At 38.7% G+C, this 20,589-nt stretch overlaps 1 protein-coding gene and 1 long non-coding RNA gene across 17 annotated transcripts in view; one reads left to right on the forward strand and one right to left on the reverse strand.

The window, feature by feature from the left end:
* The window catches only part of Ih (hyperpolarization activated cyclic nucleotide gated potassium channel Ih), a 25,998-nt gene continuing 5,409 nt past the window's right edge, over window positions 1-20,589 (forward strand). Inside the window, exons 1-9 of one of the 16 annotated variants that reach the window (XM_089469638.1) lie at window positions 1-133; window positions 847-3,863; window positions 11,573-13,549; window positions 17,035-17,200; window positions 17,395-17,633; window positions 17,698-17,861; window positions 18,022-18,158; window positions 18,206-18,358; window positions 19,872-19,967. In XM_089469638.1, the coding sequence (XP_089325764.1) occupies window positions 3,793-3,863; window positions 11,573-13,549; window positions 17,035-17,200; window positions 17,395-17,633; window positions 17,698-17,861; window positions 18,022-18,158; window positions 18,206-18,358; window positions 19,872-19,967 (3,003 nt within the window). In that variant the 5' untranslated portion in view covers window positions 1-133; window positions 847-3,792. Of the gene's footprint in view, window positions 488-573; window positions 695-843; window positions 3,864-11,572; window positions 13,550-15,259; window positions 15,555-15,792; window positions 16,708-17,034; window positions 17,201-17,394; window positions 17,634-17,697; window positions 17,862-18,021; window positions 18,159-18,205; window positions 18,359-19,871; window positions 19,968-20,589 lie in introns of those variants that run through there. The other 15 variants (XM_089469637.1, XM_089469636.1, XM_089469635.1 and 12 more) reach the window with 15 other exon arrangements.
* Window positions 12,665-15,171, reverse strand: LOC149268515 (uncharacterized). Its single transcript, XR_016270221.1, has 2 exons — window positions 14,281-15,171; window positions 12,665-14,166 (listed from the first exon to the last, which is right to left on the reverse strand). It is a non-coding gene; the product is annotated as an uncharacterized LOC149268515 (long non-coding RNA).

Genomic DNA, 20,589 nt, shown 5'->3' on the forward strand with positions numbered 1-20,589 from the left:
TTTCAGCGAAATTTCACAGGCTCACGGCGCACGTCAGTGCCAAGCGAAGATTCACTTGTCGCGCTGAGTTCGTTCGTGTCGTGTTTCGCACAGCACAGCAGCAGCGAGTAACAGAGTACCAGAGTACCGTTATGTAAAGCGATTTTCAGTTGAAAGTACACATACAATAAGTGAAACGCTGCTGTGAGCAAAACTAAACTAAGCTAAGCGCCACTCTCACGCACACCCACATTCCATAATTTGTTATAAATCAATTGATTCAAGCAGCATTGTGATAAACGCAGCGAACGTGCAAGAAAAACGCGCTAAGAAATCTACTTCACAATACTTAAAAAAAAAGCTAATCGAAACACGCTGTGCCCAACTGTGCCGTAACACGGGACATTGAAAATACGAAGAAGAAGCAGAAGCGAACGAAAAAAAACGTTCCAGGTAGCAGGCGAAGGAGACATGAAAAGCGAAGGCGCAAGCGAAGACGAACGAAAATGTAATAGAGGTCAAAAGAAGCATTGATTTAACGTGCACTTTATTCTTGTGTTCCATTTTCTTTATATGATTCGCTTGCGGTTTCTGTGCGTGTGTATGTGAGTGTGTGAAAGAGTCTAATTGTGTTGCGTAAAGAATTTGTTTAACATTTAACGAACGCTAAACGGTTCATTCAATAAAAGCACACACGCACACGGTGAATCTATGGGTGTGTGTTGTTAGTTATATGCATACATATATATGGAAATATATGTGTGCATGTATATATGCGTGATTCTATGTGCGTGTGTGTGTGTGGATGACGAATTACCTCTGAATTACATATTTCCTTCTTTTTTGCCAAAATTTTAAACGAAGCAGCTAAACTGAGCGCAAGTGGCATATAACACAGTTCAATATAACAGTAAAGACCAAGCATAATTACATAATCAAATAGTAAAAAAAAATAGAAAAAAAAAACGAAACGAAACGAAAACAAACGATATAAGCTACAACTAGATCAAACTTCAAGTGCAGCATTACTTAATCAACGACCCCGGAAACGCCTAAAAGCAAACTAAGAAAAAACCACAAAACACCTTAAAAACAAAATAACCAAAAACCTATGTACCTGCAACAAAGAAATTGAGCAAATACACAAATACATAAAAACACTCTGACACACACACACACCTACAGCAAAGCGCAGCAATTATAAGTACTTAACAAAATTTAGCAAGAACAAATTACTTTTAAAAATATACAACAACAAAAAAAGAAAAACAGAAAATTACAAAAACACTCGCTACATACATACATACATACTTATATATAAAGGAAAAGTGCTATAACATATATACAATACAATTATCTATAGAGGCGTTATATACTGACATAACTATTACCTATATAAAAACACACACACACACGCATATATATATATATATATATATATATATATATATATATATATATATATATATATATATATGTTACTTATATAAAAACGTTATGCGATTCGTTCAGCAGTGAATGAAATAACTGATATAACTAGAGCTATAGCTAAAGGAAACCTCGTAGTTTGTAGAACAAGCGTCTTCTTCATGTAGCAAAATCAAATTAATTATATATACATATATATACAATTATATATATGTAGTATTAATCGCACTTAACGACTAAACTAAAACTACCAAGTAGTTGCCTCTCTCTCTACATATATATATACAAATTGCATAGAATATAACTAATTATATATCTGTATATGTATATGTATGTGTAAATGGATTTATTTTTATAAAGCCGCAAAAACGAAACTACAAACTCCAAGAATTACGAAATAAACGCACTAATTAAGGACGTGCAGGACGACAAGGACGCCTACAAATTCGCCTCGCGTGCTGCTTGTGCAACTTTTATAGCTTACATTTAGAGATATATCTAAATACATATACGTATAGATATATATATATATATACCTGTGTTTGGGTTTCTTGCATTACGCGCCTTGACGTAACTTCAGCACAAGCCACGCCGCGCCACGCCCCACGGTCGCCCGGCCAACCACAAGCGGCCCGGTTACCCCAAAATTAAAAAAGAAAGAAGAAGAAAAACCCGGACCACAATATAGCCACAATATATATATAGATTTATATATATAACGGTAACACCATAACGCCTTAACTTAACTCACAACAATTTCCAACAAGCCATTAGCGAAGTAGCGAAAAGTCATCGCAGATAATTCGTTGCGTTCATTGAACTTTGAGCACGAAGACAAAGAGGAAGACGGAAGAGTAAGAGGAAGACAAGACCAAAAACCAAAAACTAAAAGAAAAAGAAAAAGGAGCCGAATCGAAGCAGATAGAAATTCAATTTATATTCTTTTGCCGTGGCCTAGAAAAAAGTGATGCTAAATAGTACATTTATTATAGCCGTTCTTTGTGATATTCTAAACATATGTATATTTAACGATCTTAAACGATAAACGATAAACACAAATAAATAACCGTGTGTGCTCTCCGCCTGCTGCCCACCATCCTTCAGTTTCGCCCGCCCCGCCTATCATCGCCACTAACAACTCCACCTAAAACGACAAACAAATAACTATAATAACGGTATCCCTTAGAGTATATAAAACGACGTCTATAATCCAAAGTACAAAAGAACACAACAAAACACGAAAAATCTACATATAATATATTATATTGTAGGCATATGTATACATAGATATATAGATACAAGTCAAATAAAAATAGCAACATATGGTATTAATATACATATATACTCAGTAGACAAATACGTTAAACATAACCTCAAAACTCAGCATTAGCGCCCAACTGAAACTCCAATTCTAATTTCAATTCCAATTCGAAAGCGAAAGCGAAACCAAACCCAACCAGATCCATAAGCAATATAACTAGTGCTGTTAACTATTTTAGTAACTACATTTTAGACAGTCAACCTACGTTACTTAACACCTCCAACTATAACCCACCAAAGTCAGACACGCATACACTCAAACACACACACGTACACAGACACCAAACCGACAGAGTTTAGCAAGTGAAATAGTAAAATAATAAGAGCAAATAAAAAGCCGCTAAAAACGTTCAGCATGCGGCCTCTGTGAGTGAGAAAGACAGAGACAGAGAGAGAGAGAGAGTGAGAGTGAGGGAGTTAGAGAGCTACAAGAAGTTATCTAAGCAACAACGAAAAGCAATTATTTTTGTTTATGTGTTCGTATATGTCGTGTACTTGTATTCTCGTATTAGTTAATTCTCAAAAATCGAAACGCAACTTGCGCCCACACACACACTGACACAAACGGCAGTGAGAGATAGACAGAAAGAGAGAGAGAGACAGACTATACACCTAAACAAAATTCACACACACATACAAAGACACACACTAACATAGTCACAGAGACACAACCTCGATTACCATATGCAGCAAATACACCATGACAAAGTCGAGCATTGCGACAGGCCTAACGGGTTGTGCTCTATGGCAATAATAACAAGAACAACAATCACAACAACTACAGCAACAAGAGCAACAACAGCAACATCAGCAGCAGGAGCAGCAGCATAAAAAACTCAACAGCAACAGAGTGTGTGTGTGTGCGCGCGGCTGGTGTGTGAGCGGTTGGTGTGTGTGTGAGTGCGAGTGCGAGCGCGCGCGATTTAATCTGAGCAGAAGGCAGCAACAAGGAGTAACAGCCGTGGCATAACGGCATCACAAACTAACGAAGAGCGAAAGTAAGAATACGCAATTTCACCGTTTCCATGCAGAGGAGCTGCGTTCGCTGGGCTTTTGTAACAGAAAATGCACGTTAAACACACACAGCGCCGAGTTAGCGGTCCTGGAGCCTTCGGAACATTTACCAACGATCAACGGTATGCAATTATATATACATATATATGTATAATTATTCTCTTGTATTTCTTTGATAATTGTTGTTAATTAAACGTATAATTGTTACATTATATTACGTTGCGTTACGTTGCGTTGCGTTACGTATACATGAGTGTACATGTGCATGTATGGATTTATGTATTGTATTATTTTTATATTACGTTACATGGCGGTACGTTTCGTTGCGTTACGCTGCGTTTCGTTGCGTTGCTTATTGTATACATACATGTGCATGACATTACGTTACGTTATGTGGCGCTCCGTTACGTATCGCATACAAGTGTATACACGTGCTTGTATGTATGTACGTATTTATGGTATATTTGGTATGTTTTGGCATTTTGCGTATGTGTGTGTGTCTGTGTGCATGCATTTGGTATGCGTGTGCGAGCGTCTGACGTTGAGGCTGTGCTTATGGGTATGAACGACCTAAATCCCAACATTTCATCAAATATTTAGGAAAAAGTCTGCTTATCAATAATATAGTAGAGCTGGTACGTCCTGAAGCCCACGCACACAGACATAGCTTCAAGCATATCTGCCCGCATACGCATGCATACATGAATGTGTGCATATTAAAATATATACATACATACGTACACACATACATATTTATGAATGTATTACCGTTTCCGTTTCATTTCATTTTCAGCATTCCCATTCGTTTGTGTTGTTTCTTTTGGTTTGTTTGCTGTGTTTGTTTGTTCGTTCGTTCGTTTGTTTGTTGATTTCTTAAGTTAAACTGTTGACATTGTTGTTGTTGTTATTGCTGCTGTTGTTTATCTAAATGTGTATGTGAGCCTCCGTGTGTCTGTGTGTGTGTCTGCAACGATTTGAAAGCTTAAATTTGAAAGCAAATGACAACAGCTTTTTAGGGTCAGTTTGTTGCTGTAATTATTTATGGCTATATAAGTGTATGTGTGTGTGTGTGTGCTTTTGTGTATTTGTGTGTGTTCAAGTTTCACTTGTTCAATATTCTTATTTGATCCCATTTTGCTTATTTCCTTTGGCTTTTTCGAGCACAATGCAACTGATTTCCGTCCATTGAACGGTCCACAGAGGGGAGGCGGGCGGGCGGGCAGCGTTAGTCATCCGTCACTCAGTCAATGCAATTACGAAACTAGATTAAAAGCCAAGCGGCCAGCACAATGGCGACAATAGCAACAACAGCAACAACAGCAACAACAGCAACAATGGCCAAACAACAATGAGCAACCGTTCGAAAAATAGTGTCAAAGTACTTTAAGTGCACTTGTATGCAGTGTGCAAAAAAGCGTTGCCTACACACAGGCGCCATTCAATTACTTCTTTAGTGTATGAGTGTATGAGTATGTGTGTGTGTGTAATTGTGTTAGCGTATTTGTGTGTGTGTGTACATGTCCAACGACAACATCAATGCAGGCAACGGAAGCTTTCGCTTTTACTTCAATGATTAAAGCACTGACCGAATTTCGGCTTACCCTGCCATGAGGCGCCCCTGTACATAGGATTGCATATGTATTTGAGTCTCTTAGTATATGTGTGTATTGATAAAAAAGGGCTTGCTGTCATTATTGTTGTTGCTTGCACATTGTAGCTAACACACACACACATACACACACACATACATATATAGAGTGAGATAAACAGTTTTGTTGGCATTTTTGTGTAGGAAGCTCGATGTTTCCAATTGAACTAGTTACAGTTTTTTTGTATACTGTTAACAGATGCACATAGCAAGTACATACACACACCCACACAGACACACACAGAAACACGGTCACATTTGTATTTGTATGTGTGCCATAGACTGATTCCGCAAAACTTTTCCAGTTAAACAAACGAAACTTTACTTCGTGGAATCTGACTATTAGTTAATTAAAACTTATTTATTTTATTTTAATCCCATACTTTTTTGTTTTCTTGCTATTCGTTTCAAGTGAATATTTACATTGAAAATTATGTTTGTCATTGTTGTTGTTGTTATTTTTACAGAAAACTTGCTTAAAAGTACAAAACTTGAACAGAAAAGCAAAAAAAAACAAAACAAAACTTTAAATATCAAAACAAAAACGAAGCGCTAGCGAAACAAGTTTCGCAAAAAAGAACAAAAATAAAGAAAAAGAAACTAAGTGAAATCGAAACAATCAGCGTGAAACACTCGATTCCGTTTCATATTAACGCTGTGGAAGCCAATTTTTGCGTACGTACTGACATCATCAGTGAAGGTACTCAAAATTTCAAATTGCCTCTCTCTGCCTCTACCTTTCAACTACTATTACTACTATTACTACTCTACTATAACTACTACTAACTACCACTACTACTACTACTACTACTAGTTATGTACTAACTATGTACTTGCTACAGATTCTCCCACAACACGTTTTAAATGCTATTAACTTGCTATTCCCTAATCCCCTACTGCAAGCTACCCTAGAACTCTATGAGCATAAACAAAGTTTCTCGTTTCAATGAATTATTCTAATTAATCATAAATAGTTGTATAAAGCACTCAGCTATCCTACTCTTCTTCTTCTTCTTCCTACTCTGCTAATGCATTCCAAAACGCTACTTAATATTATTGTTTTTTTTTTTTTTGTAAATTAATATTTTATCAAATCCCTTTTGCCAATGCCAATGAACTTTATATATACATATGTATATATAGAGATAAATACACTTGCTCGTTAAACCCTGATCAAAAATCGAAAATGTAAAATATATATATTATTTTATTATTATTATTAATGTTCTTGCAGCGTGTGTTTTTATTGAATTATTAAATATATTTGTTATCTTAATCGACATATAAATCTGTCTGTCTGTGTACCCAATTTTTAAGCTAATTTTTGCAAAGAATCCCTTAATAACGGGACCCAAGAATATTGTTTTGTAAGAAACCCTATTTAATATATAACATATAATATATATTTTTTAAGTCTTTTATTTTTTAGAAAAATTGCAATCACATAAAAGATGAAAAAAAAAAAATATATATATATGTATATATAAAATATATATAAAATATATTAAAAATATATACAAAATTTTTCTTTTCCTTGTATTAATATACAAGTTTTTAAATAATGTAAAAGAGCTGAGAGCTTGAAATATAATATGTTAATACTAAATTGTATATTCTCATCCCAGTTCAGTCCTTTTATCATTATATTTAGTTAGCTGCAAGAGTATTAGAGCATCGGCATGTTCGATGTTGGCTTATTTGATTGTTAACTCCTGCTTCTGTGCCCGTTCGTAATCGACTTATGAGATCTACCTGTGAGTTTCTGAAGTAATATATATATATATATATATATATATATATATATATATATATATACCTGTATATATATATGTACATATACAAATGCTTAAGTACCTATATCTCACTATAATTTAATTTTAAGATCAACGACATTAATTTTGAATTGGCATGTCGTTTGAGTATGACGTAGATTTATTTTCAGCTCAATTCTAATTGCAAATTACGCTCGAATAATTAATGTTCGGCGTGCTGGAGTCACTTTTGGTTGTCAAAATACACAGTGCAAAGATAAATATATATATATATATGTGTATATATAGCTGATGAATCTTTTTATGAAAGCATTAATTCACTGCGTATTCTATTATTAAGAATTATGACCTATGGCACAGCATGGCTGGAAATATCATATTAATTACAGTTATGACAATGGGCAATTCAGCATTGTGTCTACTGTGATTGGTCCTTTGTCTAACCGGTTTAATTTGGCTACAGATATAGATAGATATACATGTACATAAATATAGATGATGGGCTGTTGAAATATAATTACATTTCCAAGTACTACGACAGGTATGCCTCAGCCTACCGCAACTCCCCTCGCCCTCACCTTGACCAAATGATTGTTTATTTGTGCGATTGGCATTATGCAAATTGATTGGCAGCTGCATCGATTTTCATTTGAATTTGCCTTTTCAATTTACAGTTGCAATAATTTCCCATATACAAAAAAATATAGCTGCCTATTTCGAAATTATTATTTTTGCTAAAATTAGAGCAGATCAATTGTAAAATTCATAAGCGGCAAAGGCTATAACAATTGCACATAGGAAAACATTTGTATATAAATACATGTATGCATGTTGATTTATAAATATATATTTCGTTATTTCTATATACGTTTCTATACTCTGCACCCATGGAAAATCGGAAATCAGGGTATAATGGGTTTGTTAACATGTTTGTAATAGGAAGAAGGAGGCGTGTAAGAGGCCATACTGTATATAAATATATACCGTGAGTTGTTCATCTATGCGTCCCTCCCTCCGTCTGTCTGTATGTATAACGCGCCGATCTCAAGGGCTATAAGAGCTAGAGACTTGAAATTTGGTTGAGGATTCCGGTATAGCACCCGCAGATCCAGTTTAGTTTTTTTTAAATCGATAACTATTCCTATTTTAGTGTTATCGATTATCAAAAATCAATTATAAAGGTATATCTCCCACACCTTTGGAGCTAAATTTATTGGAATTCCATTTATTCGATGGGTGCAGGGAATCCCGTAGTGGAGCAGTCCCGCTTTGAGCTTTCTGACTTGTTATTGTATATAAAACACATTTAACCGCCGCCTTGTGCTGTTGCACTTGCTGCTGAGGGAAATTGATATAATTTCGATAAACAAAATGGAATGCAATGCAACCGCCAACCGCCAACCGCCAACCACCAACCACCAGCCACCAGGCATCAAGCTGCCAGCCGGCAGCTGCTAACTGCCGGGTCCGGCGCAATTACGCTTTTCGAATTTACGCTTAATGCCTTCAATTGGCTCTTGAATTAATAATTGAGTCATATTGTGTTTAAGAAACTGGGTCTGTGTGCCTCTACCAGCTAAACGCATTGGATTGCCCGAGGATGGCAGCACGTGCTCAGTGGTGAAGGGACACCCCACACCCCACACCCCACACCCCACACTCCACACCTAACAGCCCCATTCTTTCTGCCCACTTGTGTCTCTCCAATGCGCCAAAGTTGACATTGTAGCTGGCCCAGCGAGCAGTCAATACAATTATCATGGGCAAAGGCAACCTTGCCAATTGTTTGCAGGTTTTTTGGAAGCTGCTCGAGCTGCCGCAGGGCACATTTGTCCGCAGCGCTCTTGACGATGCGAGATTCGAGTGCTTCAAGTCCCAATTCAAATCAAATTGACAACAGCAAAAAAATAAAAAAAAAGCAACAAAAACACACAAAAAAACCTGTCTGAGGCGTTGCTTTCCCTTTGATTTCAGTCAGCATCTCAAGTTAGACTTGAAAGCGGATTAACGTCAGATTTATCTGCAGTCATTCGTAACATTTTTATCATTTTTATTTTTTATTTTTTTCTGCTGCTTCTCCTTCTGTTTGCTGAAGGGCTGTCGTGTGCACCATCATTACGCTAATGCATCACACATTGCATAGTTTCAGAAATTTCCAATCCAAATACACAGCTCGAACTCACAGCTCGAAAATGCATATTCAAAATTGAGATAATTGCATTTGGAGCATCGGCTGAGCGCATGGCGTGAGCGCCTAATTGAGTGAAATTGATTTTAGTTTGCCCAGCGATTGCGATTTGCGATTCACGATTTACAATTTTTGCACTCAAACTGTCAATAGAAAATGTTGAACAAATATTTGCATTGGCCCAACAAAATTGTGTGTGCGCCGTGTGCCGCTTGCGTGCCAAACGAGTTGAGATTGCGACTGAGCTAGAACCACAGATACAGATACAGCACCATCAACAGCAACACCACCAGGGGCAATGGCAGCGGCAGCATTAGCTCTTCCCTTTACTATCTGAATACATATATACATACAAAGCTATACATATATAACTCTTTTGGAATCGTTCGCATATGGAATATGCATTATGCATAGCTAAAAAAATATATATATATATATATAAATACATAAATGCTTTACATGCACATTTTTGCTGTCTACATGTGCTGGGCCATTCATGTTAGACCAGTGTGCACAGTGTGCTTGACTTCATTTAAAAGCAGTCAAAATATGCAGCCGAAAAAGTAAAATTTCAAGGCAAATGCATTCAAATCCATATCATAATTAAAAGCAGTAAAATTATTAAAATTGTAAATATGCAGAGGAAACATTTGGGGCTGTAATAATGATATATAATTCTAATAATTACCAAGCAAGTCACGTATTTTATTAAAAACATATATGATATTTGTTTCATCATACAATATTACAATACAATATTATTTAACAATTTTTAATACAGAAGCTGGAGTTTTAGAATAAAATTATTGTTTTTTTAAGTAGAAATAATTAATTTTTAGTTTTTTGTTAAGAGCATCAAACATAGAGTTTAATTATTTTAAAATTAAATTTGTAATACAAGATAGTTGCAAATAATTTTTAATGTATTAATTTTTTTTTTCTAACATTTTCTAAATATTTTATAATTTAAAAAAAAAGCGCTGTTTTATGATTATATATATTCGTGTGATCATAGTGTATGATCATTACGATCTGATGAAAATTTAATTTTAATACAATTTTTTTTTTTTTTTTATAGATTTTAAATAGGCTTTAAGCTTTCAGAGAGGAATCAAAAACAGTTTACCTCGACCTAGAATCAACTTAGTTTGTAATATTCTGACATATTTGTTTAGAAGGAAGTTTGTATAGACAATTTTGACTCCATTTTCGATGCATTAGGTTCCACTGCAAATAATATGCATATGAGTTTGTATATATTATCTGCTTGCCGAAAAAGTTCAGCGGACCAGACAATCAGATACCAGAGGCCAGATACTCGATACCAGATACCCGATACCAGATGCCCGATACCATAAATAAAACATAAATGTTCGGCGTGTTATCTTATCAGTCGCTTTTAGCAAAATTTGATTTAGAGTACTTCCGCTCAGACTTTCAGTGAGAATGAGAGGGAGTGAGAGAGTGGGCGACAGTGGGGGTCATTCTTGTTAAGGCTTTCAATTTGTGGGGGGCCAAAGAGCTATATATCTTGGATATTTGCTTAATGTGCATGCCTGCCTAGACACTCACACACACGCACACATCTACATATATAACTCTGTATATATGTATATATCAGTAGCTCTACATCTATAACTATATCTATATCTATGTCTTTATCTAAGTGCCATGCGTGTTTCTAAACATTAATTTAGTTCAATTTTTCGCGCGATCAAAAGCAGATGAGCATGTCGGCTGCTCGGTCGCTTCATTGTATATATATCTATATCTATATAGCTATAAATACGGGTGTATAAATTGTATCACATGTATATACAATGTTCATGTCTATGTATATGTATATAGTTTGCTGAGCGTTTCTGATGAACTCAGAAGCCGCTTGAGCTCAAGCCTCTATTCACATGCCCGTACCCTAGCACCGTCCCTCCACTCGCACAGCTGCACAATCAATATTTATAATTAACAATTTCTTTTGTTTATTTGCTTTTGTCTCGGCGTGTTTTCCACACCGTTTCCTGCTCACTTTAGCGTAGCCTCTGTCCACTTTCTGGCCCCTCGCCTATGCCTCTCGCACCCGCAAAAGCACCCGCACCCGCTGTACAAATTTCGTTTCTTTTTTGCCAATCTCAAATAGATAAATTTGTATGTTTGCCGGCGTCTATCGCCATTTATTCTATATCATTTACCCGGTTCTCATTCGTGTCTCTGTGCCTCTTGTAGCGCCAGCCGAGACAACTTGTACCCCGACGATCAGCAGCAGCAGCAGCGCCACTCGCACTCGCATCAGCACTTGGTGCGTCAGTCTCTGATTAGCCTCAGCTACGCACAGGCGGGATCGAACTCTGCATCCGCATCCGCATCCGCATCGGCGGCGGCAACAGCGGCAGCGGTAGCGGCGGCCTCTGGGCCCATACCCATCCACTCGCACTCCTCGGCCTCCACCTCCGTGCGCAACAGTCCCAGTCCCAGTCCGGCGGCCGATCAGCATAGCTGCAGCAGCGGCAGCGTTGGAGTCGCCCTCGGCTACGGACGCAGTCGGCGCGGCGAGGTAGCGGATCGTGATCGAGATCGGGACAGGGATCGGGATCGGGATCGGGATCGGGATCGAGACGGTGATAGTGTTTCGCTGTTGAGAGGAGCCGCTGGCTTGGGCCAGCTGGGCCTGGATGAGCCACGCGCCCAACGGCAGCGCAGCAGCAGTCGGCTATCGAGCGGCATCTCCAAGCAGAACTCTAGCGACAGTCGCAGTGGGCTGCGCATTCTCGATCCGGCGCCCTCGCACAGCCACAGTCCCGTTAGCTGTGGCACCCAGAGCATCAGCAGCACCGGTGGCCAATCGGCTCTGTACGATGCGTGTCACGAATACACGCGCAGCTTGAGTGCAGCACCCGCGTCCGAGGATCAGGCGTCGGCCGGAGGCATTGGCATCGGAGCAGCGACAGCAGCTGGCGGCCTGCTGAAGAGCCACTACAGCGAGCAACAGCTGTCGGAGCCGCACTTCACCAATCTCAATCTCAATCTCAATCTGAACAGCGACTACGACACGGGCAGCGACAAGCAGCAGCTGGTGAATCAGACGTACATCTTCAAGTGCATCGCGAACAGTCCGTCGTTCCTGCGCACCAACAAGATCAAGGAGCAGTCCAAGAAGCTGCGCAATCTCTCCCTGAAGACACGCACCGCCAAGAAGAAGGGCCAGATCATATCCAAGTCGAACGCTGTCTCCGACAACTCACTGCATCCGGGTGACAAGTACCTCAATTTGTATCTGGTCGAGAAGAAGCATTCGCTGCAGCCGCAGGTAGCTCCAAGTGCTGCCCATACGGTGCCATCGTCCCTGTCGGCACCGGCCACAGCTACCGGCTGCTCATCCTCATCCTCATCCTCGGCAGCGACAGCGACAGCGGCAACAGCAGCAGCGGCGACACGCCAACAGCAGCTGCCGGCGCTCTCGGCGGTTGCCGCACGGCAGCAACAGTTGCTGCTGAACGGCTCGCTGAAGAGCAAGACGAAGACATTTCCGGCGTACCGGGCATCGGTGCGCAGCGAGAGCGACGACAAGGAGTACAGGGCGGCTGGCAGCAGCAGCAGCAACACGATACCGACGACGGGCAAGAGTCCGCCGGTGCCGCACTCGCTGGCGGCGAAGATCAGCGGCAAGAACTGTAACAATCTGCTGCACAGCGCCGGCAATAAGCTAAGCGTGAGCAGCAACTCCTGCCACAAGCTACATGCCCACGGTCACGGCCAGGGCCAAGGACAAGGACACTCGGCCTACACACAGCATCTGGCATCATCGCCCAAGAGCTCCGTCTCGAGCAACGGCCACTTGAACAAGTACTGCCTGACGGATCTGACACGGCGCAAGGCCGAATTCAATCGCCAGCTGAGCGCACCGACCGACTACACCCATCACTCGTCCAGCAACGGCTCCCAGCAGGGCTCCGAGGCGGCCAATGAGGCGGTGGGCGAGTCGACGATCACAGTAGCCAGCGCCGGTGTTGTGGGACACACCGGACAGCACAGCCATCACGGGCACGTCCACGGCCAGGCATCGACAGCGCCAGCCACACTCAAGTCGCTGCAGCTCCACAACTTTGGCGTCCATCATCCGACGTCAAGGCCAACGTCCACCTCGTGCACCAACAGCTTCAATCGGCGCCACATACGCAGGCACAAGAGCAAGCTTAGCGAGCGGTGAGTCTGCTATGCCCATACATATAGATATACACACATATGTACATATATAGATATATATATGTATATGCATTTACTTAACTATTCTTATCATCAACCATTAACCAGTTAACGAGCCAGCCAGTTGGCCAATTTGGCCATTTGCTCGGTTACAATGTCTTGAGAGACGCGACGCGATGCGACGCTCCAATTGCTAAGCGAATTACGCATGCAAAGTCGTCGTCCGACGTTGCTATACCCTCTGCCCAATTGAAATGGATAAATGGGGTGTATATTGAATGTGACAGGCAGCAGAATACTTCTTATATTTCTATTTATGGCGTATATCGATTCTTTATATTTTAATCCAGCTTGGGGTCTGTCTAGCCGTCTTTTCATCTGCCTAGACTAGACTCTGCTTGAGTGTAGACTGTCAGTCCGACTGTCCTTTCGAGTGTACAGTGGACTCTACGTCCGACGGTCCGTGCGATTGCTCATTCGACAATCCATTCGTTCCTAAACTAATGCAGGATATTCGGGATTATAGAGTTGAAGTTTATTTGATGATTTTTCTAGTGCCGATTGAGTTCCTACTGTCCGTCCGTTCCCCTCCGAAGACTAGCCTAGATATGAGTAAGCTGAAATAGTCATTTGAATGATATCCTGATATGAATGAATATGAATGATAATATAATATGGCAATAGCAGATCTTCCACAATTGAAAACATATAGTAATTAAACCAGATCTTACCGTCTATATAGAGACACATACTATATCCCCTTTCCGAAGGTCATACCTGTTTTCTTCTAATGGGAGAGAACTTCCCTATATTTTATTAAAATCCACCCCAACATCCAGGGTATATGCTAGTCGAATACTGTGGGACTAGATCACACTTAATTATTGTTGCTGCTGCTGCTGCTGCCGTATGTCGTTAAATTCGCGTCTCATGTCTTTTACCGGTTTTTGTTAGCCGCTTATCGAGCAGCATTTGCATACTGCCATCAGCATCGTCTGACTCCGAGTCTGAGTCGCTGTCTGAGTCGCCGTCTGTGTCTGAGTCGGGGAGTTATGTGGTTCGGCCAGGGTCCAGTCGCATAATGAGCTTCTAAGTCGCGAACAGTGAACTTCATGAGCGCGTTGAGCTTTCAATCATAATTAAAGCGTGCAGCGTGACGATCGGAGCAGTGAGCAGGACTTAATAACTAATCCCTCGAATCGGTGTGATCGGAACTAAACTTTCAAATCGGGCATTCGCGTGACCGTGGATGAGATATTGAGCATTGGGAATTGATTGCTGTACGTGCTGATTGCGTCGTTGACACGGAAAACTCTCGCGCCATTATCATAATATCAATTGCCTAAGCTCAGTGACTCAAATCGACTATATCCATAATTTACTGGACTAGATTGTGACTAGAAGCGAACAGTGTTTGCCCCTACCCCAACTACAATCTCCCACTCCCTCTCTCTCTCTGAGCTCCATCTCGAGCTCAATGATAGTTGAGGTTGTTGTTAGCCTCCCGGCCCGGGCTCGGTAACCCGTTAGACCAATTCATTTACATAAAATCTAGAGGTAATTCTGATAGTTTTTGTTGTTTGTTGTTGTTGTTCTTGTTGTTCCGTTTTCTGTGCTTTTATTGGCGTCAATTTTTGAAGAATAGCAACAAATTATAGACGAGCTATAATTTGCGACGCAGCTCGTCGCAAAATCAATTAAAAAGCAAACGCAACACAACAAAAATATTGTTTTTATTTATTTATTGTGCAACGGCAACGCGAGAGCCTCAGAACAGGTTATCTAGCCGGCCCGGCAACAGCTCGCCGCAAAAAGTAAACTTACAAAGAGAAATACTCAGAAGAATAAGAAAACTGAAATAAATGATCAAGCGAGCGGAATGTAAAAAATCATCAACAATGTAAAAAATCATCAACAACAACAAAAATCATCACTTGATCAATTATTTAATTACGCGCCAAATTCCCTTTTCGGCATTCCCTATTGCCGTAAATTGGGAGTCGAGGTAAAACGAGTGCAGCAAAGCAATAAACAAACAAACACATAAACTTATAAACAGGCAAGCGAGTGAACGAGCAAAGCAACAAACAAACAAAATAAACCGACAGCTGGAGGACGCCACACGACACACACACACGCACACACACACGCATACACAAGCCGAAGACGAACACCAATTTTCGATTCCGAATACCAACAGCCTCGGTTTTGTATACGCGCATTCGGTATTCGGTATTCGGTATTTGGTATTCGGAGACGATATTCGACAGCGCGTTCGTTCGGAGTGTTTGCCGGTGCTGGCTGGCCGCGCATTGTTACTTAGTTGCGCTCGGTTAGCGGGCTTGTAATAACTGAAAGTGATAAATTACGGTATATAGAGCAAACTGCATGCAAACGCACACACACATGCACACACATATGTATATTTTGTGTAATTGTGAACAGCGATAACATTAAGTTACGGTCATCAAATCAGTGCGAACAGCTGCTTCAACACGTTTCAAGTTTCCACTAACAATTAAACGCTAACCACAATAGAAGCAAAGAATACAAATTGAGACGAAACGAAACGAAACGAAAACGCAATCCAAAACCAAAACCAAAACTGCAGACATCAACAACAAAAGCATGCAAAATGTATTGGATAACAGTGGATAACAATGGCTTGCAATGGATAACCAACGGATAACAGTTATCCGATCGGCTGTGTAGAAATTCTAAACGATTTTGTTGTTGCTCAACTTCGTGGCTATTTTTAGTTATGTGTATACAAAAGACGGGCACGCACACTAGTAATAATAATAATAATAACAATATTAATAATAATAATAATATTCGCTCGTAATAAATTCATTAGGCTAATGCGAGGCGAAGATTAAATTAAATCAGCTTCAACAGGCTTAATTAAAACGTAGCTTTCCCATTTAAAAACTACACTCAATTGAGTGTGAAGCAGAACAGCAACAACAACAAAAAGAACGAAAGAAATACAAATACAAAAATACAAAAACACGAAAAAAAAATATCATTGCACGCTTCTACTTTACCAAACAATAGAGACAGGCAAACAGCCATCGCCGGCGAGAGAGCGGAGCACACAGACCACGCGATTTCGTTTCCGCAACGAGCCAAAGACCTTGACAATCACCGAATGCAAGGTGAGAGATCTGGATGCTGCAGCTGCAACAGCAACAGCAACAGCAACAGCAACAGTGCGAATTGTGCATTGTGCGTGTGCAACAATTATGAGAATAAAAAAAAAAAAAAAAAACAACTACAAATATAAATAGAATTAAAAAACCTATAAAACCCGGCATAGCCGTTACTTTCACTGGCTTACCTTAAGCGCGTACTTGTAATACAATATATCAACTATATATACACACACATATATATGCATATATATATTTAGTTGCATTTCCTATTCATGTTTATTTATTATGATTGCTTTTCTTGTTGTATTTTTATCAATAATTGTTTTGCAGCCTGCTGAACGGCGATAGCGAAGAATCAGTGCGCTGCTCATACTGCTCCGTATTGAATGTGAATGAGAACGACTTGCGCATTTCATTCGAGAACACCTGCACCGACTCACTGGTCACCGCTTTCGATGATGAGGCGCTGCTAATATGCGACCAAGGAACCGAAATGGCAAGAGCTAAGGTTTTTCCTAAACAACTAGAGCAGGCATTACCAACTAACCAACTAACCCACACAATCAAACTATGCCATTTAGTCATATGTAAATTCATCATAGTAGCAATCCAGCGAGAGGGAATAGACAGAATTAGGCCTTAATTACAGGTGAATCAGTGTGTGTATTAATCGAGTTTTGCATCTTTCAGGTACACTTTGATGATGTGTCGTTGTACGGCACTCCGAAAGAGGAGCCAATGCCCAATATACCGATAGTATCGGAAAAAGTCTCGGCCAATTTCCTAAAAAGTCAATTGCAATCATGGTTCCAGCCGACAGACAATCGTCTGGCCATGAAATTATTTGGCAGCCGCAAGGCCTTGGTCAAAGAACGCATACGTCAGAAAACTTCCGGGCATTGGGTAATACACCCGTGCAGTTCATTCAGGTGGGTTACGCAATCTCCATGTATACCTATAATATATTTATACATCTATTGTTTTTATTTTCAGGTTTTACTGGGACCTTTGCATGCTTTTATTATTAGTAGCAAATCTTATTATCCTGCCAGTCGCAATATCATTCTTCAACGATGATCTGAGCACACGATGGATTGCCTTCAACTGCCTAAGTGATACTATTTTTTTAATAGATATTGTAGTCAATTTTAGAACAGGTAATGTGTGCACATGGCAATTACTATATATGTATGTATATATAGAGTGGAATTTTCGAAATTCCTCCACCTTGCTTGAAATTCTTTTGTTAATTGTTTCACTCTCTCTCTCTCTCTCTCTCTCTCTCTCTATTTTTTTCTCGGTCTCTCGCAATTACAGGAATTATGCAACAAGACAACGCTGAACAAGTAATATTGGATCCAAAGCTTATAGCTAAACACTATTTAAGAACCTGGTTTTTTCTCGATCTGATTTCGTCGATACCCTTAGATTATATATTTTTAATTTTCAATCAAGTAAGTTTATTGTATTTAAAGAAACAGTACGCAACATTTTGATTAAGATTATGAAATTGCAGGATTTCTCTGATTCTTTTCAAATCTTGCATGCCGGACGCGCTTTGCGCATCCTCCGTCTAGCTAAATTACTTTCTCTAGTTCGCCTGCTCCGTCTCTCCCGCCTCGTCCGCTACGTCTCGCAATGGGAGGAGGTCTATGTAAGTATACAATTCCGACTCAATTTCATTATAATTTCTGCAATTTGTTTGACTTTTGGTTTGCATAGCAAAAGATATATTAAAAAGTAATATATATATATTTATTTGAGTCATATTGAATGATATATGCTATGATATATATATATTTCTATTTCGATTTCAATTTCGATTTCAATTTCGATTTCGATTTGTTTCGTTTACCAAATCAGTTTTTCAGTTTGCAACACAATTTTTGTTCTTTACCCGACCCTCAAAATATATATATAATTATATTCAAAATACACAAATTAAAAGAACGTTAAAAATGAAATGAACATGAAAACCTATCTCTGGGTTTTTAGGCTTTAGTACAGTCAGTCGAACAGCTAACAGTGTTCCAAGTTGTCTATATATGTAGTCCAAAGTGCTCAGTCTTCTCTGATTCTGTTTTTAGGCTTTAACATTCAATATTCCATAGGAGTTATTCGAATAATACATTTTCAGTTGTTAAATGTTTTAGAATATACTCGATGTCTATCATTTCAGTTGATTTCAGTTAATACCTTACCTTCCTAAGTATATATATATATATTTATGTTCAAACCAACGCTGTACAAAAGCCCAAAAAAATTAAAATAAAAAACAAGAAAAACCAAAAAAGAAAAATAATAATATTAATAATACATAATTGAAAGTTTTGTAAATCTTAAATATATTTGTTTTCCAACTTGTGATGCGTTGTGCTCCAAGCCCAGTTAGTCCAAGTCCAAGTCCACGTCCAGGTCCAATACTTCCCATCAAGTTCTGCAACAACTACAACAACAACAACAACTCACAACAATACCAAATCGCGAGCCGTCTCTCTCTTTCTCTCTAACGCTCTTCCTCTCTCTCTCCACAATATTCTCACAAAGACGCTTCAAACTTCGCTCTGTCGCAGGGGGAAATTTCAGTTGTTTTTATGTGTTTTATATTTTTTCTGTATTTTGTTCTATATGATTTCGTTGTTTTGCTTACATTCATATTTATTGTGCCTCTTTCTCATTTGAATGTTTCATTTCTTGCTGACTTTATAAAGCACTGAAAATTCAAACAAATTCTTCATTGCACAATGTACAAAGAGAAGAAAATCTCTGAAGACTTTCTTCCAAGTCGCAACTGAGAAACATTTCAATTAATTTTCAAGTGTTGAAAAATGCTTTTTAATTTCCTCAACACTTTCTTTACTTGCGCAACGTCACCCAAAAAATTATTCAAAAAAGAACGATGGAAACTTGAACTCAATTTATTGTTTTATGTTTATATATACATATGTATTTATTTAAGTAAAAAAAAAAAATTAATGAAAAAACGTCAACTTTATACAAACCAAAATAAATATATATATCTGTCACAATATATATATATATATAAGTATTCAAGAAGTTCTCGAAAAACCAATTTGCTTATCAAAATCAGACAAGAAAACCTAAAACTTTTTGAAAACCTTAGCCAATCCAGGGCTTATAATACCTGTGTATATATATGGTTTTAGATTCTCCAGAATCTACAGAAAAAAAGTGCTGATCGCAGAGGGAGAATGCATAGAAAAGACAAAGATGGCTTGACAAAAAGCAACCTAATTCTCAAGGTAACGACCCAAAACAAAACTAAAAACAAAAACAAAAAAAAATTAAGATTTTTTATCAAATAAAAATCAAAACACTATCAAACAAAAAAAAAAAATTAATTTTGATAAACATAAAATAAAAAAACAAAAACAAAAAGCCTTGATTGATTGATATTATAATTATGTATTATTGGTGCAACATAGATCACATTCTTTTTGAGATATGATTGAACCAAAATTGAGTTTTAGTGCATATTTCGTTCGTTCGTTCGTTCGTTCGATTGTTCGATTGTTCGTTGATCATGTTTGCTTGAATTTTAATGTTCGTTCGTACATTCTGTAAATTTTCTAAGACTGCCTTTTTATATACATACATACATATAACTAAATATTGATTGATTGATACATATATTTTCTTGATTTGATGCATAAAAAAAATAATAATAATAATAAAAAATAAAATGAATAGAATTTTGCGCCAACTTCGGTTTATTCGAAGTTTGTTTTTATGCACTTCACGAAATGAGGTTAGAAACGATTTGAGATGCTGCAGCACTTGTCCGATTCGATAGCTATTGAAGGCTCTATTTAGCTCCAAATAGTTATGTTCTTTCCGATTCAACTATCTCTAGTCTAGCTAGCC

Source organism: Drosophila arizonae, chromosome 5 (assembly GCF_054131065.1).
Source record: "Drosophila arizonae isolate 15081-1271.41 chromosome 5, UAZ_ARI_1.0, whole genome shotgun sequence".
NCBI classification, from domain to species: Eukaryota; Metazoa; Arthropoda; class Insecta; order Diptera; family Drosophilidae; genus Drosophila; species Drosophila arizonae.